Source organism: Sprattus sprattus (assembly GCF_963457725.1).
Source record: "Sprattus sprattus genome assembly, chromosome: 3".
Classification (NCBI taxonomy): domain Eukaryota; kingdom Metazoa; phylum Chordata; class Actinopteri; order Clupeiformes; family Clupeidae; genus Sprattus; species Sprattus sprattus.
The window spans coordinates 41403038-41428206 of record NC_137922.1 but is presented as its reverse complement, the minus strand read 5'-3'; the positions used below and the strand labels follow the sequence as shown (position 1 = coordinate 41428206).

General features: G+C 41.0%; 3 protein-coding genes across 5 annotated transcripts; 1 reads left to right on the top strand and 2 right to left on the bottom strand.

Annotated features, from left to right (window-relative positions):
• Positions 1-1676: 1676 nt before the first annotated feature.
• On the bottom strand, positions 1677-11427 carry aco2 (aconitase 2, mitochondrial). The gene is made up of 17 exons (XM_080835190.1): positions 11360-11427; positions 9576-9718; positions 9086-9344; positions 8434-8526; positions 8154-8312; positions 7743-7893; positions 7348-7452; positions 7104-7195; positions 6862-6967; positions 6588-6745; positions 6385-6458; positions 5852-5963; positions 5434-5712; positions 5021-5212; positions 4646-4778; positions 3860-3981; positions 1677-3356 (listed from the first exon to the last, which is right to left on the bottom strand). The coding sequence occupies exons 1-17, from the start codon at positions 11393-11395 to the stop codon at positions 3225-3227; spliced, it is 2346 nt and encodes a 781-aa protein (XP_080691316.1). The 5' UTR covers positions 11396-11427; the 3' UTR covers positions 1677-3224.
• Positions 11422-25051, bottom strand: tefa (TEF transcription factor, PAR bZIP family member a). Of its 3 annotated transcripts, XR_013968587.1 has the most exons (9): positions 22310-22502; positions 19489-19842; positions 19125-19333; positions 18533-18744; positions 18117-18147; positions 17523-17553; positions 14264-14320; positions 13706-13755; positions 11422-11438 (listed from the first exon to the last, which is right to left on the bottom strand). XR_013968587.1 is itself a non-coding variant. In XM_080835192.1 (5 exons), the coding sequence occupies exons 1-5, from the start codon at positions 24954-24956 to the stop codon at positions 18126-18128; spliced, it is 870 nt and encodes a 289-aa protein (XP_080691318.1). In that variant the 5' UTR covers positions 24957-25051; the 3' UTR covers positions 15529-18125. The 3 variants fall into 3 exon arrangements, 2 of the variants coding, with proteins under 2 accessions (XP_080691318.1, XP_080691317.1); XM_080835192.1 differs by lacking the exons at positions 11422-11438; positions 13706-13755; positions 14264-14320; positions 22310-22502 and adding an exon at positions 24884-25051 and having other exon boundaries at positions 15529-18147; XM_080835191.1 differs by lacking the exons at positions 11422-11438; positions 13706-13755; positions 14264-14320 and having other exon boundaries at positions 15537-18147.
• phf5a (PHD finger protein 5A) lies at positions 11780-15353 on the top strand. The gene is made up of 4 exons (XM_080835194.1): positions 11780-11888; positions 12325-12348; positions 13620-13786; positions 14268-15353. Exons 1-4 carry the CDS (start codon positions 11837-11839, stop codon positions 14355-14357), a joined length of 333 nt encoding a protein of 110 aa, XP_080691320.1. The 5' UTR covers positions 11780-11836; the 3' UTR covers positions 14358-15353.
• Positions 25052-25169: the final 118 nt, after the last annotated feature.

Sequence of the window (25169 nt, the reverse complement as noted above, 5' to 3'; positions counted from 1 at the left end):
AAGACGATTCAAATACTCACAAGTCATTTTACATGACTTACGTGAATTTGGAGTCGAGAGTAATTCCACCGGTAAAAGAATGGCGTCTGAAAGTGTAGGTTTGATAGCCACTTGTACTAATATATCGTTGTCAGTCGAGTTCACTAAATCATAGGTGGGTATTAACTAGTCGGAGCTCAAACAAGTGAATGAGCGAATGGAACAATGCAACCCAACCTAAACATCCCAGACGAATACAAATTACTCACAGCTCTTCTGTAAATACGTAAATCTACCTATAGTTAGAGCGCTACAGACAAAGCAGTCCATCGCATCATTATTAGCCAACCAGGCCTACCAAACTGGGTTATAATGGGAAAGGTGAAGACCGTAAAAAGCCTACCTTTATGGCTCTGTCGAAATGGGCAACTCCGCTTCAGACAGTGGTTACACAGAGGAAAGAAAGGGGCGGGGTTGAAGATGGGCTACATTTGTTGTCAGAATTATCTTGTCTAATATACACTGCAAAATCATGAATGATGTGTGATGGCGTACCAAATACATCTATATGTTGTTCACCGTAAAGACTTTTAGGTTTTCTGCTGTTTTCAGCAGTTTGGCTCAAAGACAGAACATGAAGGCTACTGTGTGAAGAATGCTGAAAGCATGAGTGAACGACTGATGATGATGCAGTACTGAACTGTTATCTTATGCAAACTGCGGAGCCGGCGTACGTTGCCCACAGATTTCATGACGAGGGATAATTATGCAGTATAGAAATTGATGAGAAATGTTTCGATGGAAATGCCAAAAATAAGACAAGCGGAGTTAAAATTATTAAATAGGATCAGTAGTGTTTAAGAAATGGTTGAGCTCAAGGATGATGAAAAAAATAAATTGAACAGCTTTTGCAGCGCTTCGCTTTTCTGTTGTTGTTGCACAGCTGTACTTTTGATTGAGCAACATGAAACCTGAAACAAGAAGTGGCAAAGTTCCTTCCTTATTCCAATGTAGACAGATGTTTTGTTTGTCTGTGTTCACTGTGATACACGGATAAACAAAACACCATTTTCTATCCCACGATTTTTAATATTTACTGCATCAAAATAGGCCAATATTAGTTTAAATTACAATGGAGCTTAGTGTAATGTTAAAGGCTGGTTTCATGTTCAAATTTACTTGACTGCTATAACGATGATGAAGGAACATGCTCAATGCAGATGGATTGCTGCACTTCATTCAGTTATAATGAGTATTGAAAAATAATACAGATAAAAACTTCAAAAAATAAAGATAGGGACAGGATGGCAACAAGACATTCTGACTTTATATACATTGCTGTCAGCCAACATACATATTTGCACTTTAAATGATACTACACACAATACATTTCATTCAAGCTAAATAACAACTTTCCCACCTGTAAGATTTAAAATCAGCTTGTTTAAGGTTAACATCAGGTGTTTTAAAGCTAAAATCTTTAAAGAGAGTGATATTTTATGTTGTAGCCTTGACAGCCTTTCATGATGTTCAGTATGTCAGGGATAGGCGACTGATTGTGCGTGCTCATTGACAGGAGTGAGAGAAATCTAAGATGTAAAAAATCTGCCTTTGGCCAAGGCCCTAACCTTGAACAGTTACTCTCATTCAGGATTGGCCACACTTTGAAGAACACACACCACACACTGACACCGCTGTTCTTTCTAAAATTAAATTTATGACAACCCAGTGGCCCGTCAGACCAAATTCAGCCATTAAATGTGAAACAAAAATAAAACGGACAGAAAAAAAAGTCAATATACATGGAACCAGAAACAATGTCCAGTTGTTAACAGAGGGAGAAGAGTTCAACAAAATACCTTCAGAGCTGAACAGTTAGGAGGAGTGTATGAGGGAGTCAGAGAGTGAGTGAGTGAGTGACTGACTGGGAAAGATACATATGAAAACAAAAAGGGGCATCACTGCTCACAGAGTTATCACAGAGTTTTTGCTTTAAAGTAATCCAAACAGAAAGTAGCTTGGGCCATTTCAGTAACTTTTTCCTTGCACAAATCACTGCTGGCCAATAGGAGACCAGATGAGGCATCTGTTTTATCATGGGTTTAGCTCTATGACAAAAACTTAAAGAGGAAATACACAACCCCACAAAAAAGGGTGTTAAAAGGGCAGACGCAAGTTTGGAGGTCCAACCATGGCTGCGATAGCATTGAGCCATGATCGTCAGATCGGGCAGTTCTGACTTGCTTAATGCACATCTGGAGTTTTTTTAGAAGATATAAATAAATACTCTTACAATAGTGGAAGTTTTTGACATGTGAGGAATTCAATATGGGTGGTGAACCCTTAGGGGAGTGATTACTGGAAGTGGTAGCGGTAGTTGCATGAGTGGGAGGAGTCTGTTGACAGTTCAGAGAATTTAAATGAATGGACAGATGGTTCTGACCTTCCTGAATATGACAGTGTTCCACTACAGCTGACTGACCAGAGAATCCTTTCCAGTTCGTAGTTTAGACAGGTCCAACCACTTTCTACAAGCTGTATCAAAGGAGCAATAATTTAATCCTGAATTAGGCCAAGAAGCCAGACAACTGGTGAACGAATTGCCTATATTGGTCACTAAAATTCATCAAGCACAAAGTTGCATGCAGCGTCCATTGCAGTACAGTATTGAAACAGCACTAAAAACAGGTCCAGGACATTTAAAAAGCCACAAAATGACAACAGCAGGACTGGCAAGACAGCAGCATTTTGAGGCATAAAATGAATATCATCTTGAAATGAATGACAGTAATGTGTGTTTGTATGTGTACACATGTCTACTTTGTGCTCTACTACGAGCTTCCCTTTATGAAATAAATACGGAAAACCGGCTGCCTGTCAATTCAGTTGACTTTACCATCAACAAAAGGTAGCAAGGAGAACCTTGCATAACTGCACACAAGTACCCAGTCCTGTGACTAACTGGGCCACATCCCCTGCTGCGCTGCAAAAGTCTTCATGTGTTCCTGTGCCAATGAGGGTGTTTGTGAGTGACCTCTCTGTACAGCGGAAAAAATCATCTCATGTAGTCATGGTGGTCTGGTTAAAAGATTATGAATGTCTATTGGAGGGGTGGGCTTTCAACTTATCCCTGGTCTACATCCAGTTATTGAACTGCTAAACCCCACTGGACTATTCAAAAGACATCTCCCACTTTCTGCTCCCCTGAATATAACCCCTCCTCTCTCCGTCAGGCCCATCTCCCCTCACTGCATCATCTTCATCCTGTTAAGGGCGCTGCCGGCCTGGAACCATTCAATCTGCGTCTCATTGAAGCTGTGGTTTAGGGTGACGCTCTCTGTGCTGCCATCAAGGTGCTTAATGACAGCCGTCAAAGGCTGGAGATGGGGAAAAAGAACAATACAAAAAATGTAATTACATTTTCAGCCCTTTGGATGGAGGAAAATAAAGAAGAAAAAGATGACATAAAACCCTTCCAACCAATTGTGATTAACCGTAACAATTACTCTGTAAATTGAAATTATTCCATCGGTTAATTTATAGGCAAATAAAAGATACAGTCTGCGATTCAGTTTCAAAAGGTTGCTTATATCCTTTACGTGCTCCTGCAACACTGTGTTGATTGGCTGGGATTGTTTATGGCTTGGTCTGACCCACTATGTTTGTTTCCATTTACAGAGCCAGGACTGTGTACGAAGACCAGAGTTTTTTTTAAGCGCAAACACTGGATAGACAGCTAGAAGACTGTGAGGAGCAATTAGATGACTTTGAAAAAGTGTGTGGAAATAGACTCAGACTACCCCTTCAAGTTCAATTTAACCTTAAAGAACCCTGTACAAAAACAGTGGCTTTGTAGGCAGTGTTGACACATATTACTCACCTTTCCTGGAGTAAGTTCCTTGAGGCCTACAATGGTGATTTTGTCATCTGGGCGAACCTTCTCATAGTCGGCCGCGTTGGCAAAAGTGAGAGGCAGCATACCCTGTTTCTTCAGGTTTGTCTCTGAATAAAAAAAAAAAAAAGAAGACAAATGGTTGGTGTCTGGGTTTTATCCAACACAGAGGGCCATGCCTATGAAGGGTGCATAGCTTGTGTTTTACTGGTCAGCCTCTAACCCTAAACAGAATGGCAATTTATGCACGACGATCAGCGCCTATTTAGCTGGCCACGTCTCTCTTGGCTAATCGCAGGATGATCAGTGTTCATAATGAATCACTTACTGCATAAGCCCTCATCATTCTATTGGCTGAGCCAGACCTGTACGTTCCGGCCTTTCAATTGTGCCATATTGTGCAAGTCCAGTTTGACGGCTAGGCTGCTGCCGAAAATATATGGCGTGAAAATCTAAATAATTTTTTTACAAATTACTCCAGAATAAAAAGGTATAAAGTTATTAAGACAGTAAAGTGATAGTTTGGAAATTGTATATTAATTGTATGGAACTCATCATTACCAAAAACTAACTAACTGAAATAATACTGTGATCCGTTTAATCAAATGTGAAATGCCAATCTTCCTCCAATGTACCACTGCAATCAGGCGTTTTATAAATCTGCCAAAAAAAATCTATAGGTTGACATGTATAAATGTGTTTAAGGAACCACTTTTAAGATTAGCACGCATGTGTGAGCAGGAAGTTTTCTGTTTTAGTGTGATGGTCATGTACCATGAATCCTAGCGAAGCTCTTGACGAGGATGACCCTGCCCCCCAGGTGGCGTGGCTCCAGGGCGGCGTGCTCTCTGCTGGAGCCCTCGCCGTAGTTCTCGTCTCCCACCACAATCCAGGACACTCCACTCTTCTGCAGAGGGGGAAGAAAAACAATACAGCAGTGAGTGGAAGAGAAGAAGAAAAAAAGAAAAAACAGTAGGCCTCAGCACTCACACTTTGCAAGGTGTTTGGCATTTAGGCCAAGGGGCACACTGCTATTTTTAAACGTGTGATGATCACCAACAACGCTGTTCACTTAAGGTCAGTAGAACAACCATGAGGCACATACAAGCACTACATTACTGTTTAACTCCAGCGGGTTCTCCTGCTTACCTTGTAGTGGCGAGCCACATCAGGAACACCGCCATATTCTCCAGTCAGCTGGTTCTTGATCTTGTTGACGGCGCCATTCTCCAGGTTGACGGCGCCAATGAGCATGTTGTTGGAGATGTTGTCAAGGTGACCACGGAATTTGAGCCAGGGCCCTGCGGCGCTGATGTGATCTGTGGTGCACTTTCCCTTCACCTGTGAGGGAGGAGTACCACACACACCAAGAGTTAAGAAATTGAGAAAATTACGGCAGAATTTTTTTAATATTTTGACAGAGATTATGATTCCAGTTTCTTTCGCTAACAGTGGAGTGATTCATTATGGAAAATGTACATGATTTGTACAGATATATCCCACTGAATAACACTGAGGGTTCACAACTTTTCAGCAACGAACGTTCAGCCTGAGCGGATTACCTTGATGAGGACTTGCAGGTCCTCCAGGTCTCCGCCGCTCCACTTGTCGAAGGGCTCCAGCAGCTGCAGGCGGTTGCTCTCGGGGTTGACGTCCACACGGAGGCCGGAGCCGTCTGGCGGTGGGTGCTGGTAGGTATTCTCACCAGGGTCGAAGTCACGGGCGGGCAGCTCATCGCCAGTGGGCGGGAGAAGCTTAAACTTCTCTCCATTGGCTGCAGTGAGGAAGTCGGTCTCAGGATTAAAGTCCAGCCTGCCAGCGATGGCCATGGCTGTGACAATCTGGAGGCAAAAGGGATGACACAACGGAGATGAGGAGCAGGTAGACAGAACTTGGAAAAAGGTACTTGTCTTCACTGAAAGCGTTAGAGGTTACAATCTGCAGCGACCATGTGAACATCATAGCATGTCCTTGATGTACCTCAGGGGAGGTGACAAAAGCGTGGGTGGCAGGGTTGGCATCGTTTCTGCCAGTGAAGTTTCGGTTGTAGGATGTGACAATGGTGTTCTTATCTCCCTTCTTGATGTCTTTCCTGTGGGGTTAGAGGGAAAAAATGGTTGAAGATGCTTTTTAAAATGCAATTGAATAATATGCCCGTCAGCATAAGGCATTTCAAACAACTAATTTAAACCCAAATCAGCCAAATACAATCCATGCTTCTCCTCAATAGGTTGTCCATGTATTTACCAGATAGCCCTACATATGAATTTCTGTTCTTGTGTTATGTTATATTTTTGTTATATATAGGACAGTAACCGGAAGGGAAAATAGTGTGTTTGTATTTCTGAATAAAAAACACAAAGGACAAGATGCATCATGGTGCATCAAAAATCGTTTAATAATTAAATTGATAAATTATTAAATTCAATTAATAAACAAATCAAATCATGAGGCCGGTGAAGATTCATTAAACCAGACATTTGTATATGTTAGAGGAAGTAGAGAGGTAGTACCTGTCCCATTGGCCAATGCAGGGTCCACAGGCATTAGCCAGCACCACACCTCCAACGTCACTTAGGATCTTGGACTGCAGGCAAACAGGGAAGTATGTTTTGTTTAATTTAACCTCAACACATCTGATTTATTACAGTCCAGCTATAAACCCTAAGCGGTCACATCACAAAATGTGATTGACCAAAGCTGTCCTAGTACTTACATAACCGTCTCTTTCAATGGTGGCACGAATCTGCTCAGACCCTGGGGTGACTGTGAAAGCGGCCTTGCACTTGAGGCCATGATCTAGAGCCTGCTTGGCAAGGGAGGCAGATCTGCCCATGTCCTCATAACTGGAGTTGGTACAGCTGCCAATCAAACCTGAGAATGCCCGAGATACGCACAATAAATACCTGGGAATTGTAGTTCAGATGGTTTAAAGTGACACTGAGCTAGCTTTAAACAGCTCCAAAACAGGAACTACAGCTTGTACTTACCCACTTTGACCTCCAGAGGCCATCCGGCTTCTGTTGCCGTCTTGCCAATTTCTGACACAGGGTGGCACAGGTCAGGGGTGAAGGGTCCATTAATGTGGGGTTTCAGCTGAGTAAGGGGAGAATAATCATGAACAAGACAAGCCACAACTGATACTTCTAAAAGAAAAAAGAAAACAGTGCAAGAAAATAAATAAATGAATGACAAACAAACAAAACAAAAACAAAAAACACAAGGGACTGACCTCACTCAGGTTGATTTCAATGACCTGGTCGTATTCACAGTCGGCATCAGGCACTAGAACGTCCTTAAACTCATCAGCCAGAGCAGCAATTTCTAAAGTGAACAGGACAAAACAGCTTTTACAATTCATAACAATGATTTCACAATTGCATTACAACTAGGCAGCATCCAACGGCTAACTGGTGCTGGTTTGGACACTAAACCGTTACAGGTGAGGAACTGGAGAGGTCAAGGACAGCACCTACCTCCACGTCCGGTTTTTTCAAGATAGGTCTTCATACGGTGGTTGTAGGGGAACACAGAGGTCGTGGCCCCAATCTCAGCTCCCATGTTACAGATAGTTGCCATTCCTGCACAAGATAACAGCAAGGGATAAAATGACAGGATCATTCTAGTGTGAATACCAGCTCTAACATACACAATAACTAGATAAATTACATACTGTGTGGAGTATGAGCCCTAACTAAATATCAACACACTCACACTGATGAGAATAATATTCATTATATGAATTACTGATGAAAATAATATGTTTTAATATTGTAAGGTCAAACATTTGTCTTTGATCTCTATGTGTGCTTAAAGGTTGTTGATTTAGATCACACACACATAAAAAACCCAATCTCATGTTAGACCATACCTGTACAGGAGATGGAGTCAACACCAGGTCCGTAGTACTCCACAATAGCTCCAGTGCCGCCCTTTACAGTCAGAATGCCTGCTACCTTCAGAATAACGTCTTTGGGGGATGTCCAGCCAGACAGAGCGCCAGTCAGCTTCACACCGATCACCTGAACAAACAAAAGGCTTCATATTGTGAACTCAACTCATAATTATCACTAATGATGATCACACAATGTATGAAGAACAAACAGCCTCCACGATTATATTTAAATGTACAAGCAACCAGAGTCCATATTAAAGACTCAGTCTGCTAAGGATGAATTTAATGATTTATTTAACGAAGTAGGTCAAACCACAGTGGCGAGACAAGAGAAAAATGAAGCCACAATGGGGAGAGATGGAGGACAGAGATAAGACAAGAACTCACTTTAGGACACTTCAGCTCCCACGGGATGTTGGCCATAACATCCACTGCATCGGCACCACCCACGCCAATACAGATACAGCCAAGACCGCCACCGTTTGGCGTATGAGAATCTGTACCAATCAGCATGACTCCAGGATAGGCATAGTTCTCCAGGATGATCTACAGGCAGGGATTACAAAACCTCATTCTTCATCAAGCTGTGACAGAGATATGTGACTCTTACAACATTTGCTGATAGAGAGGAAGAGTTTGAAGACTGGCTTCAGATGGACTTCATTACCTGATGGATGATCCCCGAGCCTGGTTTCCAGAAGCCTACGCCATATTTGGCACCAGCACTGGCAAGGAAGTTGTAAACCTCCTTATTAATGTCCTGTATCACATCCAAAGACAAAACACACATTATCAGTATTTCAGCGTTCCTCCCCTCACCCTGCATAGGCAGATACGTAGCCTTATTCTTCAGATTTGATCCGGCCTGGCAATCAGACAGAACTGGGACACCACATGGCTGTGATTAGGTTGGATAGACAAGGCCACAGAGAAACTGCTGATTATCACAGTTATGATGATACAATACCAACATGACCTTGACTGAGATATTCACCTTCATGCAGCAGTAAGTAAATGATGATTTCTGCCAATTGCTTAGCTCTGCCGAGAAATACAAGGCATGATTTCCTAAATTCAAACATGAACAAAAAAAACGAGCACCCACAAAATAGCTTTTGTTCTGTCAAAGCAACCTCAGTTCAGTGGGGCTGTCAATAATCCAGAAATCCTCTACCATCGATATTTTCAAAGATTGTATTTATTATTAGGTTATTTCTATTTCATGTCTTAAAAGATCATGAGTAAAGTTCTTTAAATTCTAAATTATTATCTGTATTACCCCTCACCTTCACAAAACCTGCCCCCCTCCCCATTCTTACTTTTGCCCTTTTCAGGTCCTGGGCTCCACCAGTCTGGGCCTCAATGAGATGGTCGCAGTGGATGGTGGAGGGCACAGCCACCTTGGGCAGGCCGCTGCTGATGAACTGCAGCATGGCCATCTGAGCCGTGGCGTCCTGCATGGCCACGCGGTCTGGTCGCAGACGCAGGTATGTGCGGCCCCTGTCAATTTCCTGTCCATGGGGGTCTTCCAGATGACCGTACACAATCTTCTCCGACAAGGTGAGAGGCCTGTTGAGCCTACCAAGAGAAAGAAGCAAGAAGTGTTAAAAGGCTTGTCATACAGGTCAATGGGTTCAAATCAAATGAAGAGCCTGTTGAAACCAGAAGGACATACAGTGGACTAGCTAGCAGTCATGTAAAAAAAAAATGACTGGGCTATCAACATTTTACAGAGATCATAAGCAACAACCTTATTTTAGCAGGCAAGGCCACTGGTGCATCTAGGCATTGTGGGGGGAAAGCACTTACCTCTTGCGTACAATGTCAACATTGGCCTGGAGCTTCTCATAGTTGATGTGGGAGGTAGGCTCAAAGCGGCTCATGGACACTTTGGCCTTAGCGTTGAGGGCTGCAGCCACATGCATGCGGCGGGCACCCTGCCCCAAAGCTAGCTAAAAAGGTACACACACAAAAAGCAAATCTAAATATATGTTGTTGCTTAATAACGGAGTAATACCCCAAAACAGAAACATTTAAATAATTATCTTAGTTAATCCTCTCAATCAATTGTTTTGATATGAAGTACCATGTCAAAACCTCATATGCTGTCTGTCTGTTGCCATGTCATGTGTGGTCAAGTTTGACCATCTGCAACTACATGGACCATAATTAGACTTCACATCCCTTTTAAAACCAAACCTACATCATCACCCACCAAAGTATGGCTGAAAAATCGATCATTAGTATCTCACCTCAGTTGAGAGCACCGCAACCACGAAATGTTTAAATGTATTATCTGTACAAATATAATGTCTCTATCAGAACCAGTAACAACGTCTCTCATAAATCAATCTGTTTGTGAATAGATACCCATCTTTTATTCCCACTTAGGAGCCCATCTTCTGTTTATCTATTCAGAGTATGGGCAGGCAAACACCATCTGATACGTGTACCGTTAGACTGTGTGCGTAAAATAAACAATGCCAGATTCCCACTCCTACACTAGCCTAGATGACATTACATAACAGAGAAAATGGCAATACATGCTATTTAGCAGTATGATGGTATAGTAACATTCAAATACAGCCGATAGGGGTACGTTGCCTTAGGGGTCACTTAAGGACAACGGCTGTTACAAAAAATGGTCATAAGAACTGACTCATAAGTGCTTCTTGGCTCAGGCCCAGTATCAAGAGATTTTGAGTGGAGGTGGATTCATAATTTCCTTAAGCAGGATAGGTCAAATTAATCAGACTAGTATTTAAGGCAAAAACATCGCAAAATCTGTACTCCGACAGCTGTCCAGATCATCACAGGCCACGTCATGATAACCAAGCACCTGCAGATTTAACCTTGGATTTAACGGTGATCTGGTAAAAACTAGAGAAAAGAGAATGACCCTATCGAATATACTTGGCTGAGAAATTAACGACACAAGAGCTTTAGCTGACATTGTGGAATATTCAGTTAACCATCAACAAGACCATATACTGACAAATTAGAGGTATTAGGTGACATTATCAATGTTTTATGTATCGGGAGAACATGACTTATATATTAAATATACATACCCTCTACGAAAACGCAGTCATTGTTTCAGTTGGTCTAATATTCGTTTTGTGCACAGCCAGCGCCCTCAGCACTGAGAGGTTGCTATGTTCTGTAGAGCTAGCTAACGCCAGCTAGCTTGTTTGTCACCTTGTGTTAACCTTGCTAACATAGGACGATTCTAAACAACGATGGACGAAGACATTTTGGCTATCACTCAAGGAATTTGAGATAATACGTTTGCCAGACTACATCTTTTTTTAACTGACGGGTATAAACATGTAATTGACAAACTGTAACCCAATTCAAATAGGTAAAAATGTAGCTTGCTGCCAACGTAGCCAGCTAGCTACCAAGCTAGGCTAGATTCTCAGAGCACGGTGACCTGAGATTCAACTAGGTTAGGTTAGCTACCGCAAGGGGCAAAACTATTAAAGAAACTGTAATTCATACATGTGAAACTAAACATTTTACTTACAATACACGTAATTGTGTGAGAAACACACCACTGACTTAACAATAATTACTGAAAAGTTATCACTTACCCGAAGCCGGGTGACAGTTAAGCAGTACGTTGCCATTTTGTTCACTGACAAAGATGTGACGCAGAATCTTGACGTCACTCTATGAAGACATTTGATCCTGTTGATTCCTTGCATGTAATCTGAACCTTTACGATATACATTTTAATATGATAACAAAAACAAGGCAATAAATTCAGATTTGTTTTTTGTATAATTTATTTAAAACATCTCATAAATGTCCGAAAACATCATTTTGTTGACTTAGCTGGACTTTGTTAAATTCCGACACATTTCGTCTAATGGTATTTCTAGTATGTGTTCTGTTATATTAATAATATTAAATAAATTGCCATTTAGAGTTATTTACGGTACAATAAATACATTCGACAGAGTAGATTTCTTTAGTTGAAAGGTTAAAGTTTTCCTTGGGTGAAAGTTCAAAGGACATATCCGGCACGGCGTTGGTGCTAAACGTCTGTGGTTGGTAGTTTAAGTACAATGGCTAAACATCATCCAGATTTGATTTTTTGCAGGAAACAGGCTGGTGTCGGTAAGTAATGTGAGATGACCGTGCACTACCACTGTGTGATTTAAATTATTTGATGAATCTGAAATTATCAAATGGTTTTGAAGCGTGTAACATAAACTACAGTGGGTAGCCGCGTTCTTAGCTAGCCAGGCTAGAAAGCTAACCATAGATATGCAAGATAGCAGTGATTGCATTGGTAGAGGTAGTACCTACATTTCGATTAAGACATCATAAATAAACCGCTTTTCATGTGGCGTTCATAAAAGTGCAGCGCTTATGATTGGGTCATATAATACTTAGACTAGTGCTTATCATAGACTGCTTGCTAGCTAGCCTACTTACGTGCTGCGAAATGCTAACCTTACACTGGTTGTGTTGTTGCCTGTTGCCTGCACTTCCCCATGGACCAAGTAATTATGAAGTTACTTATCTGCTGTGTGGTTTATTTGTCTTACAGCTATCGGGAGGTTATGTGAAAAATGTAAGTTTTTTTTCCCAATTACATATTTGTTTTAAATTGTGTTTAGAGTTCAGTTTCCATACGTTTTTACCGTTAACATACGCAGGGGTTGGACAATAAACCCAACACCTGGTTTTAGACCACAATCATTTCTTAGTGTGCTGTAGGGGCTTCCCTTTGCCGCCAGTCCAGCATACCTTTGTCTTGGAACTGACGGATACGAGACCTGCACAGTGGCCAGAGGGACTTTGAGTCATTCCCTTTGCTGAGCAGTGTCAGGTCACTGCGTGATGCCAGACTTAAGTGACCCAATAATATTCAGATCAGGTGACTGTGCAGTCCATGGGAGATGTTTTACCTTACTTTCATGTTCATCAAACCACTGTCAACAGTCTTGCTGTGTGTATTGGTGCATTATCATCCTGATACATGGCACCACCTTCAGGGTACAATGCTTGAACCATTGGGTGCACATGGTCCTCCAGAATGGTTTGGTAGTCCTTGGTAGTGACGCGCCCATCTAAAACAAGTAGGTGGTCTAGGTATTTCCATAATATTGCAGCCCAAACCATCACTGATCTACCTCAGTGTTTCACTCTGGTGAAATGTAACAGTCTGGGTGGTAAGCCTATTTGGGACTTCTCCACCCTGTAACTCTCACGGATGTGGAAAAGACTCTGAAGGTGAACACATCAGAGAACAATACATGTTTCACATTGTCCACAGTCCAAGATTTGAGCTGCTTGCACCATTGAAACCGTTTTTTGGCAATGGCACTCGTGACCAACGGTTTGGCTCTAGCAGCCCAACCATGAGTATTGACCTGCTCCTGAGGAACCGTTTTGGTAGAAGAAAAAAAAATGTAATTCTGCATTGAGTCAGTTGAGCAGTTCTATGTCTTTTGGATACAATCCGGGTGAGTACCTGCCAGGCTGGACATCCCTTTCAGACAGCAACCTCTTGCATCGGCAGTTACTCCTGTTGGATATGGTCCGTCCGCTTTTTAACTCTGATATGTGTCCCATTATGTTGTGTGGATTGCAATATTGTACAGCTGTGCTATTGATCTGCTAAATCAAACTTCACACTTTGCTCTTACTGATGAAATGTGAAATCAGTGAAGATTGGCCACCAGGCCACACTTATACAGGCGTGAAACCTCAAACACAGTGTTTCAGTTTTATTGTCCGACCCCTGTAGTTCAAGTAATGTTCTTTTCATAATGTTTTGTGCAGTTATGCATGTTTGATGATGTTCCATGGTGTGGTGTCATTCTTTTCTGTTTCTCTTAGGTGATGGAAAATGTGTCATCTGCGATTCTTACGTAAGACCTTGTACGCTAGTGCGGATTTGTGACGAGTGCAACTATGGGTCTTACCAGGGACGCTGTGTGATCTGTGGAGGACCAGGCGTGTCAGATGCGTACTACTGCAAAGAATGCACAATCCAAGAGAAAGATGTCAGTATACACCTTCATTTTCCACACATACTTATGTTTTATCATCATAACATAATTTTTTAATTGAATATATAGGTCAATCATTTCTTGCTGGTATGACTGTCTATTTAGTGGATAACTTCTAGTTAATAATGAGACAACAAGGACTCTCAAAGAATCTTTTACTCTTTTACTTTTCACATGGTTTTCTGCATTCACATGAACAAATGGTGATCAATGGGAATTGATGGGTGGACCAAAGATAAATAATAATCTGTAATTACCATTTTTGTGATGTTATACTCAATATGCATTATTTAGTAATAATGCATATTGAGTATAACAGCACAGTGATGTTATACTCAATATGCATTATTACTTATCCCTACATAACCTACATTTGGTTAACGCTCATAAACAGATGCTGGTGTCAGTAAAGGGACATCTGTTCTACATATGAGAATATTATTTTGACATTTCCTCCTTTTGCATCCTTACATAGCGTGATGGGTGTCCCAAGATTGTGAACCTCGGAAGCTCCAAGACTGACCTTTTCTACGAGAGGAAAAAGTATGGCTTTAAGAAGAGGTGAAGAAAAGATGAGTCATCAGTGTAGAATGATGGCCAATGGTTTTCAGATTTAGCCAAGAAGTTCACATTTCTGTTCTTAATCAAGGGTTTTTTGGTATAATAAAGTTTCTTTTTTACAGAAATATTGTTATTTTCTTGGTCTAGAGTTAGTAGTGGGTCAATTGTGTTAGGTGAAGGAAGCACAAAATGGTGTTCCTTCTCAAGCAACATGTTAGACCACAACACATATTCCTCCTACTCCTATTATGTGCTACATTCAGAAAGCAAGCCTCTCTGATATTCATATTTTATGTTAAATTGAGCTCTCATTGCACAAGAATGACAGTTACACTGCTGAAGAATTATCATTACAAGGTTTTTTTTTTTTTTTTTTTTACAATTACCAGCGATTTGTGTTTCTTGTATTTCAACTGCTCACCCACATGACACCAAGCAAGCACATACTGAACATGTAAACTGTAACTGCAGTGAGTGTAAAGCATCTGCTGCAGGAATTCATGTAATGGGCTCTATGCGATTTAGTTTGTGTTGACATTTGTTATATTACTAGCTGTCCAGAACCAAGCCATGGATGCCTCGTTTTCACAGGGCTACAGCGCTACGATTGAAACATAGACAATAACATGCCATCAAGCTAAATTGTAATTTTCCCTCATGTTGAGCAAGAGTAATGTGCATCATTCTGTAAGAAAAGCTATGCAGTTGCAGCAACTGTTTTGTCTCAATCTGCTCAATTCTGAACACTGAATGTCTGATATGAAGTAAGCTATTTTTTTTTGTCAAAACAAACACACACAAAAATTGCCTATGATGGCGACTGGTGAAAACAAAAGGTACTTCAATATTAATTTTGATTATTTGTTCAAGGTTTATCGATATGGCTGTTAACAAGTCTGACCAATGTTCAATAATTCCAGATAGTGAATCACCTGAAAGAAATTAGATCCGTAAAACACAAAAGACTGGACACACAGGTCAGACAGTAAGTGTGTGAACTTAGAGGGAATAAAAGGAGTCCTCACAGTACATTCAGTCTCAATTGTTGGCCTGGCATATGGTGAAAACTGATACAGGGAAGAAATGCAGTCAGTCCGTCCCAGCTCTTTTGTCAAAATGCATTGACCATCGCAGTAAGACAACCACAAGTGAAATGTGACCTTGTTATCACTAGGTTTTTTAATTTATATTTACAACACATCACCAGTAATGATCTGCGTTATACACAACAAAAACTGGAAAGCAAGAAAATATGCATCGCCAATGTAAAATAAGGGCTTGTATGATGGGGTGTTCTTTCAGAAATTGCTGTTTCCAAAATTAACAACAAAAAAAAACATTTAAAAAGATGGCCAGAATCGCAAGCCAGGAAGCTCAAGTGATTCGTATTGAGCCTGATGTTTTCATTGTTAATGCTGCTGTAAATTACTGGAAGCCCATCATGAGAAATGAGATCAACGTTCAATAGTGTAAATAGAAAACTGTAGATGAGCAGAGGCTATGCTGGCAAGGCACAGACAGAAATAAAGATGGCTGAGCTTTCATTTAAATGAATCAAATAATAAAAATAATACAACTTTAACATTGATGGTCGACATCCCAGAGTCCAGTTAACCCTACTGCATGCGTGCATTTTTTCCCTTTTTGTGAAACTAAACCCACCTCTTCAATTGGCAAAGAGCAGTCCCTCCAGGATCTGGAGTGGGTGTGTTGTAATTATCATCACCAAAAGTGACTGAATTTGCTGCAGGTATTTTACAAAATTGCAGTTGAAATTGCTGTGATTTTCCATTAAATAAGATCAAATGCAGAAATTCCATAAATGTTTTGGTGACATTTGCTTGCAATTGTGAAAACAAGATTGTAAACTCCTGGAAGAACAGAGAGCATTTCACTAGTTTGCCCATCAGGACGCTTGATTAAGAGCACTAATAACATGCATGTTCAGCTTGGTAGCTGGCTGTGGTCTTGGGATGCCTTCAGTGGATATTGTATGGCTATGGGGTAATGTGATCTTAGAGCTTGTGAAATGGAGGTGGTAGGCTATCTTAGATACTCCAGAATACATGACAGGGAGAGGTAAGGCAGGTTTAAATCTCCTGGATTACAGGAATGGGGTGATCATCCCCATGGGCTTCTCTAGAACTTGGTTAAGAAATAATCATAAATAATCCTGGACTCATGATGATGAAGACTACAACAAGTACATGCCTCTTGTAATTACACTGAGCTCTATCTTACTACTGAAGCACCGTATAAAGACACAATGGCAACTTGTGATGGCTGAAGACAACGGAGGATTTAACTGAGAATCCGAGTCTGGTTCCTGATATGTTACATGCTGGAGCCTGGTGTAAACAGGCAACACTGAGTGCTGTGTGGAGTCAGTTTAAGACACTTGAGGGTTTTGGGTCCTTAGACAATGCTGCCCTCTTTCTACTGCAGAAAGGTAATTCAAAGACTTCCTGAACTGTCGGTGGCTGAGGTTAAGAAACCGTTTTGGTTGACCTGTGACCCAGTATATATCAAAGTGCCAAGCAGTTCTATTTCAGTTGAGGCCACTTGCACGTGTTATGCTCAATATGGAACATGAGCTGTAGGAGGAGGCTTCTCACATGTGCTTTGCAGTCAGGTGATGACCTCCATAAGATCCCAGAGTATAGAGGTGAACCAGTTTGTGGTTCTATACAGTCAACAAAAGTGTATATATTGAACATTTAAAAAAAAAAAAGGCTGTCTCACCAAGCAATATTTCTGAGTCAACTGGATAACTATTAAAACACAAAGTTTGACAAAAAAGGCTGTCTCACCAAGCAATATTTCTGAGTCAACTGGATAACTATTAAAACACAAAGTTTGACACAGTGCCATTTTTTTGGTTTAGCATAGGGCAGTTATCTGGATAAGTCAGTAATCTTGTTTGGTAAAATAACACCCAGGTCAGACAGTAAGCAAAGCAGTTAACCTATGAAGAAATTACTTTGTATGGTTTCATCTTCACAAAGATTAACTATGTACATGCGTTTAAACAAAAAGGCAGAACAAACAGGTGAAACGTTTTCACAATTAAACATCAGACTCTGTGTTCAGTTTGAACAAAAAGCACAGGTAGACAGATTGTACACAACACTGCACTGCAAGCATGAATGCCAGGTCCATGCATATCTACCTCTAATGGAAGCATTTCAAGACAGCTCTGCCTGAAACAGTGAACAAATTACAAAACATTAGTTTAGTCACCGATTGCTTTCATTCACATCAATTTCTTTGAAAGTGAAATTTAAAAGTCAGGTAAAACTACAAAGATGACAAGGAAGCAAATAAGTTCATTACTAGATAAAAGTGACAAATCTACTTTGACGCAAGCCTTGGCTGACCACTTCAGGCCAGGCTTTGTGCTCATCTTATCCCATTGCCCCACCACTGTTACAAACACCTCGCATTGGACCAGTCCTGGTCCATTTATAAAACATGACAAGAACAATAGAACAAAAAATAAAAAATAGAGTTATAACCCCCGGACACTGTACATACACACATGAACAAATCAAAAGGCAAGTGTTTCAAATACAAATAACAAAATAAAAATAACCATCATAGAGACAGCTCACATTCTTTAAACTATAATCCAGCCACTGACTTTCTCTTCATCCTCTTCGCCTTTTGAAAGCAGTATGCAGTCTACACCCCATGCATTCTACACACAACACTTTTTGTATGCTGTATAACCCAGTCCTCCCCTCCCCCCAAAATATACACGCACAAGTATGATCTAGAGGTCTTCTGCCGGTGCCCTTGAAAAAGAAGAGAAAGAGTAGGTCAGTTTTGGGGGAAGAGGTCATACCCAGATTTGCCATTGACTTTTCTGATTGATTTGATGTGTTATTGTGTAACAATGTAGGCTAATTAGGCAACATGATGTAGCATTGGTGCCAGTAGAAAACAACAACATTCATCAACCACACCCTCCTAAGTTCTAAATTCTACACTGGAGAATGTGTTAAATTCCCTCACTTGTGGTACTTGTTGGGGAGAATGTAAAATGCACTGTTGCAAAGAGTGAGGACTGGAAAACTGAATTTCAGCCTGGATGTTAAATAGCTCCATAATAGCACTGGGTTCTACTGGGTTACGCCCGGTGACCCTGCCCCCCAGCCATGGCCTTTTGTAGAGACTTACAGGGCTCCATATTTGGCCTTGTAGTTAGACATCGTGCTTTTGAAGCGGCCATTTTCCTTCCGCAGCTCGGCCACCTCCTGCCGCAGTGCTGTGTTCTCTTGTTCAAGGAAGGCCGCCCGCACTGTGATCTGGTTCTCTTTCAGTCGCCGGGCATCACGTGACCGCTTGGCTGCAAAGTTATTCTTCTTCCGCCTCTCCCAGTACTTGTCATTCTGTGGAAAGGTAAAGAAAACAATGGTACAGAATGTTTAAAACGGGCAGAACGAGTCAGGCATGGAGCTGTTTAGGCTTCACAAGCACTCCATGATAGTTCACCTTCACCATCACATTTATAAATTCTGTATAAATTAATATATACATGCAACATGCACAGCGAGATGCAGTCCCACCCTGAACCCGTTCTCTGATATAGGAGGAGTGAGTGCCAGAACTGAGACTCAAATTCCATGGTAGCCAGCATCTGTCACTAGTATATTTCTTAAGATGCTGCGCAGTTAAGTTGACCCAAAGCACAAGCTCTACACCACTGGCCATAACATAGTGTTTATACATCATGTTGTGTTATAGGAGTTTTTCCCCCCACACGACTCACCTTCTGTTCATCAGGAACATATACTTTCTTGGCCTTCTTGATCATTGGCTGTGGCTTTAGGTCCTCGCTACTAAAGCGGTGCTTGCGAGGGTTGAACAGCTCACCACCAGGCACACTGGAAAGCACAAGGTCTGTCGGGTCGGGTTCAAAGTTCACCTCCACCTCGATTTCATCTGGGTCGACTGGTTCAGGAGTCATGCACTCCTCCTCTATGATCCCATGTGGAAGGAGATGAGGATTAGCCAGAAAAAGTATGTTTAACACAAAACAATACAAACAGTGCAACGGTCAAAGAAGTCTAAACAAGTATATACAAGGAATGTCTATATACAGGAGCGGTGAATATAACAACAGTCTTGCTGACCTGTGACAGATCCACTCTCTCCGGCAACTACTTCCTCCTCACAATGCTCCAGCTCCAGAAAGGGAAGCAGTTCAGCTTTGCTGACCACACTGGAGACAGGAGATGATATCTCAGCCTCCGCCACAGAATCCCCCTTGCTCGGGCTCTTCTTGGATCCGTCTTCAATGTTTGCGGAGATGCCATTCTCTATCAAGAACTCCTCCAGGTCCATGTACTCGAGATGGAAGGAATCTCCATTGTAAGGGATTGTTTTGTCCCAGATGGCAGGGGTTAAGGCAGCTGAGGGTCCCATCCCAGCGATAGCTCCAATGCCATCCATTCCCTCTCCCGAGCACAGCTTCTCTTTGTCATTTTCTGAAACACACAAATTGAAATAAGCATGGACCTATAACATCTACAACATATAAGATCTCCGACACACACACACACGATCAGAACTTACTTTATCCAACATCACTCATACATATTTCATTTTAGGAGGCTGTGCTTTACTTTACTGTGTTACTGAAATCCAAGTTTCTGTAATAAAACACTATGCATCCTGCTTATGCACAAAGGAATATTATTCAACTGAAATGTTACTAAGGCTACTACTTCTAAGTACCTGTTGAAATAGTCTCCACAGTTGGACCTTTCCTAACTTTTACTCAAGTTGATTTTTTTTTTGAACGTGTGCATTTGAGCAGGTTGACATATTATCCAGACTCCAATATTAACATACCCTGAATGCAGGGTGGGAAATTTACATATTTTTTAGGGGGCAATTTTTGCCCCCACTTACTGAAATCCAGGGGCATTTCACAAAAAATTGGGGGCACTTTTAGAAACTTGTGAAAAACATTTAACCTTTGTTCAAAATAATAAACACACTTATTTAGGCTTAAAGCAGCAAAACGGAATTCTGTTCCAAAACTAGTACGCCAACTACCTAAAAGGCATGCAAAAACCTTGTAACCACCACCAACAGCCCAGCTGACACAGATAGAAGCTTGCCACCACACTAGTGTATTTTTGCAGTACCTGGCATGTCATGCATGTGAAAGCTTTTCTTCCATTTTTGCAGGGTGTTCCAGCCCGTTACACAGAACTACATAGGGCATATCTTTGATGGCTAGTGGGAAAGACACAGGTCTTGATCGGTCCTTCACATGACCATATGCGATCAAAATGAATTAGAGGATGGTACCAAAACTAGTTGCCTATAAAACCATACCTCAAAAAGTGTTAAATTGTTGCATAGTGTTACTTTAAAGTATATGAACAATTGTCATTAAATGGCAATAATAAGACTATTAGGCATTAGTCTACATATTCAAAGTGTTTTCTTAGATTTTTCGAAGAAAAACCAAACAGACAACGTAAATTACACAATCATATTCACGTTTATTCTTATTTCTTTGTGGTTATTAGTTGTTATTATTATTATTCATTGTTATTTCATTATTCAACTATTAACAATCGTTTTTTTCTTTCTTTTTTTAATAATAATAACACATTATATTTATGGATTTTTGTGTTACCTTTAATCATGTTATACCTACCATAGTAGGCCTACAGGAAATACAGATAAGACTAGTAAGCTAGCTTGCAAGCAAGCCTTTGTAGCTAACGCACAATCAGAGATAGCTAACGTTAGCTAACTAACATTTAACTAGCTTAACCGAACTAAATCATTTCTAAAAGTATTATCACTAGTTATCATTCACCGTAGGCGATGGCGTGTTGCTTGGCGCCTGGTGACGAAAGGCCATGGATTTCTGTATGTTTTCGCTCCACTTGAAGAAGTCAGTAGAAACATTTGCCTGTGCTGACAACGACTTGGGCAACTCGTTGTCCACAAGTCCGACATGCCTTGAAAAAAAATCTGGTCTTTTTCTCGTCGTCGTCGTCGTCATCCTCCACCCCTGGACAATCTAACTTAAACATTTTGACAGTCGCTGGGTGTGTGAATTAATTTGATCTTAACCTGAGATGCTGACAGAGACTGCGCTGATCCTCATTTCTCCTCACGCAGTCACAGGTCTGATTAGGAAGCGCTCCAAATACTTTTAGTTAGAACGTTCGGTTCTTCACGCAACAATCAGTCAAGGCGAAAATCAAAACATTTAATGGCAACTGACCGGGTCATATAGGCTACGATGTTTTTCACACGTTCATTAAATTATTATTACACAAACTTATGGGGGCATTTTTTGCCCCTCTCCTAGTAATTTTAGGGGCAAAACTATATTTCTAAGGGGCAGTTTTGCCCTTTGCCCTCGCTAATTTCCGACGCTGCCTGAATGTGTTACCGAGAACATATACCGACTCAAAGTACAACGAGTTCCAAATAATTTAATGTGGCCTCCAGCACCAACTGACAAAGTGCGACACCACTGGATGGAGAGGCATTTCACAGCCGAGAACACTTACACAACACATAAAACTTTAATGTCGAGAAAAGGAAACGAACAAAACTTGTATTTACATACCATATCGGGTAGGTGCTACTTTATTCATCAACACAAAGAAGTGTCATTCTAATGTGCTATTTGACAATATGTGGCCATTAAGCTTGTACATATCCGCATGCCTACAAAATAGCCTCCCCAAAATCCCCCCTTCCCCCCAGCATCACCCCTCCCCCCAACGCCACAGAACGTATCTTCATTGGTAGTTTTGCGACGACCTTTGGGTTGAGCAAGATTTATAATCCACATTTTGTGAACCAATACCCTGTAAATTGAATTTTACTACGACGTTGACAGTGTTCTGCGCCCTTGGCTGTTCACATGTTGCCCGAGTAGACAGCACCAACCCCAAACCATACAATACAGCTTACCGTCGTCGCCTTCGAGTAAATTCGGTGGGGGTATTTCAAGTATTTTTTTTAAAGCCAGCGAATAGGAATTAGATGTGCTGGTATCTGTTTCCAGCGTGACTGTGATGGGTTCCACAGACATCACGGAGTTGTAATCGCTAACCCTTGATCCCCGAATGAGTATTTCAATGCTGGGTTATTACCGACTTCTCGCTGCTTGTCTTTCAGTTCTGACCGAACTGGTCCGATTTAATCAGGCGAAACCGCGCCTATTCTAAAAAAAGAAATACTTTTAGGCTTCGGATTGGCTGCCCGTGCTCTTTCAATCTAAATATTAAAGTACATACGTCAGGGCTCCACCCTTGTAGCCTATGTCTTTAAATTGAAACGTCATTGGCTACCTGAGAAGTGATATAGCCTGTTTACGCACCATTGCGCACAGTATTGTTGCACATATAGAACACAAGACCACTTTAGTATGTCATATTCTTACAAGCCTACTTGAAATGGGTAATTGCCAGATATTCCAACTGCCACGCAAGTTAAATAGGCAACATTTAAACCTGCCATACTTTTATTCATTGTTTGCGCATGCCATGACCCATTTACCCTTCAGTGAATATAACTGTTTACTGCACTCATAAGACTTGGGTGTCCGCAGTGAATAATCCTACATTCTGTCAGCCTACTGCCATAGAATTGACTTAAAGTACACGACCAAGTCACATGACCAAACACGTGTCGAATCGTTTACATAAATGTGCCATTATGTCCCAATCGGTCTAGCCATACTGGGGCGTGGTTATAAACAAGGGGTGTTGTGATACTAAAGGACGAATTCACATTTAGCTCAGGTTCCGTCACGTTACCAACAGATTCTATTGTGACTCGTTTAGAAATTGTTTACACAACCTACACAGAGCCTAACCCCGAACTGCCATCGTACTCGAATCTCTCGAACTAACCAATGGCTAGACAATACCGACAATCAAGATCTATACTGACCACACCTCACACACACACAAACACACACAGACGAATACGTGGAATAGTCGTATGTTTACATACAAACAACCGAGAGTTCAACAGTGTCAAGTTTGTATCATTTTGCCGCAGCAAAACTTAGGCAATGCTGTAGCCTATGTAGGCTACTCTTACCTGCCCAGTATCATGATTTTATAGGCTCATTATATTCACAAACTGTCTTCCACCAAAGAACAAATTACCTAGTTAATATAAGCCTTTACTAATTCACTGTAGTCATCGGCTCTCAAGGCTTTCTGCCTAAAGTCACGGATAATGACCTTGAATGACAATCCAGAACAGTAAATGGCACACCCTAGTGGTAGGTCAAGATTGTGTTTCGTCGCACACAATTTGACAGATACCTTCTTGCCTGACTTCACTTAATGTATGCCTAGGTAGCCTACTGATAACCTGAAACAAATCAACCTAAAGTAGTAAAGAATCTGAATCGTTTTATGATTTCCAGAGGCTATAGTTTGCCAAGTACAATCTACCCAGCACATTACCTAATTAGACAACACAAGGCTGCATTGGCCAGGTCAAACGCTTCGATAAATCCATTGGATTTCGTATAACGAATTGCTGATCAATGTACAAATCAGAAAACTGCAGCTGTCGTGCTCAGTATGACAGGCTACTACAAGGCTATATTTTTCTGGTCTAGGATCAGCACTCCTAGTTCCTGTACTAAAATCATTTTATACATTTGTAATCTGACCTTACACTATCTATCCTAAAAAAAGTTTTATAATATTTAACTAAAATATGTTTTACTCAAATTACATCAGATGAAAACAGTGACTTGGGCTGCACAGTAGGACCTGTCCTAACTTTCACTCAAGTCGATTCTTTTTCATATGCTTTCGAGCAGGTTGACACATTATACAGACTGACATACTTATATCCACAGTGTGTAATGCATTACCCAGAACATATACCCACTCAAAGGACAACGGGGTCCCAGCTATGGTTTCTAACCCAAAACAAATAATCAAATAATGTCGACACAGTGCGTTGTAACCTGAGATGAAGTTATAATAAATGTGGGCAAGAGTGTAAACCTGGAGCTGCATTTCAAGGAATACAGTGCACCCACTCAAGATAGCAGAACATTGATAAATACCAGCTACAAAATACAGCCGATCAATTCCAATGATCAATTTTATAATTATAAAAGTAAATATTCTGATTTTCACACGGATTCAAGGTTCAGATGAACTACGCGACAGCCACAGGTGGCTCAGTCAGCATTATAAAGACAGCGTGGTTACAGATTTTCAGACAGAGATGCGTGTTTTATTCTGTGCATTTTCCATTTTGTGTTGAAACTGACACTGGTAGAATGATTTTCTGTCACCCGACAGACTGTATTTTACAGCATGTGATTCGGATTGCTAAGCCTTTTAAGATGTTGAAGAGTCTGACTGAGTTTTCCCCAGAGCGTTTTCAAGGCTACATGGATCTCATCATATTGTCGTCACTGTTTCTCCTCTAAGGCAACTTGACCGGCAAAGATCAGAGCAACAAAAAAAAATAAACATGTTGTTGAATGTATAGCCTAGTTCTTACCGTCATCAAAGTTGGGGATTGAGAATGGATACTCAAGCAAGGCTTTGAAAATCTCTGGAATCTCTGAAGACATCGTAGGGTACAAACTGGCTATTATAAATGACTAAGGCTAGGATTTTGACATGTGGCGTCCAAAGGGTCTTATTGATCACTGTTAATAGTTCTGAAACTTTCCTTGAGCCCACAAGGTCCAAAGTTCGTAATGTTACTCAACAAATCCCGCCCAGATCTGCTGTATTCACTGTGATTAGTTGTTATTTGACCAATCAGTAGTCACAGTGGCAAA

What these genes read in the sequence shown, in the direction of transcription:
- aco2 (XM_080835190.1), bottom strand. Translation starts at nt 11,395, where the DNA reads ATGGCAACGTACTGCTTAACTGTCACCCGGCTTCGG. An exon ending in GGGAGCTGAAGTGTCCTAAA is followed by an intron (nt 7,894 to 8,153) that starts GTGAGTTCTTGT and finishes TTGTTTGTTCAG; the next exon opens with GTGATCGGTGTGAAGCTGAC. An exon ending in ACCTGCAAGTCCTCATCAAG is followed by an intron (nt 5,213 to 5,433) that starts GTAATCCGCTCA and finishes CCTCCCTCACAG; the next exon opens with GTGAAGGGAAAGTGCACCAC.
- phf5a (XM_080835194.1), top strand. Translation starts at nt 11,837, where the DNA reads ATGGCTAAACATCATCCAGATTTGATTTTTTGCAGGAAACAGGCTGGT. An exon ending in CAGGAAACAGGCTGGTGTCG is followed by an intron (nt 11,889 to 12,324) that starts GTAAGTAATGTG and finishes TTTGTCTTACAG; the next exon opens with CTATCGGGAGGTTATGTGAA. An exon ending in GCACAATCCAAGAGAAAGAT is followed by an intron (nt 13,787 to 14,267) that starts GTCAGTATACAC and finishes ATCCTTACATAG; the next exon opens with CGTGATGGGTGTCCCAAGAT.
- tefa (XM_080835191.1), bottom strand. Translation starts at nt 22,430, where the DNA reads ATGTCTGTGGAACCCATCACAGTCACGCTGGAAACAGATACCAGCACA. An exon ending in TTTACTCGAAGGCGACGACG is followed by an intron (nt 19,843 to 22,309) that starts GTAAGCTGTATT and finishes TGTGTGTTTCAG; the next exon opens with AAAATGACAAAGAGAAGCTG. An exon ending in ATGTTCCTGATGAACAGAAG is followed by an intron (nt 18,745 to 19,124) that starts GTGAGTCGTGTG and finishes ACCTTTCCACAG; the next exon opens with AATGACAAGTACTGGGAGAG.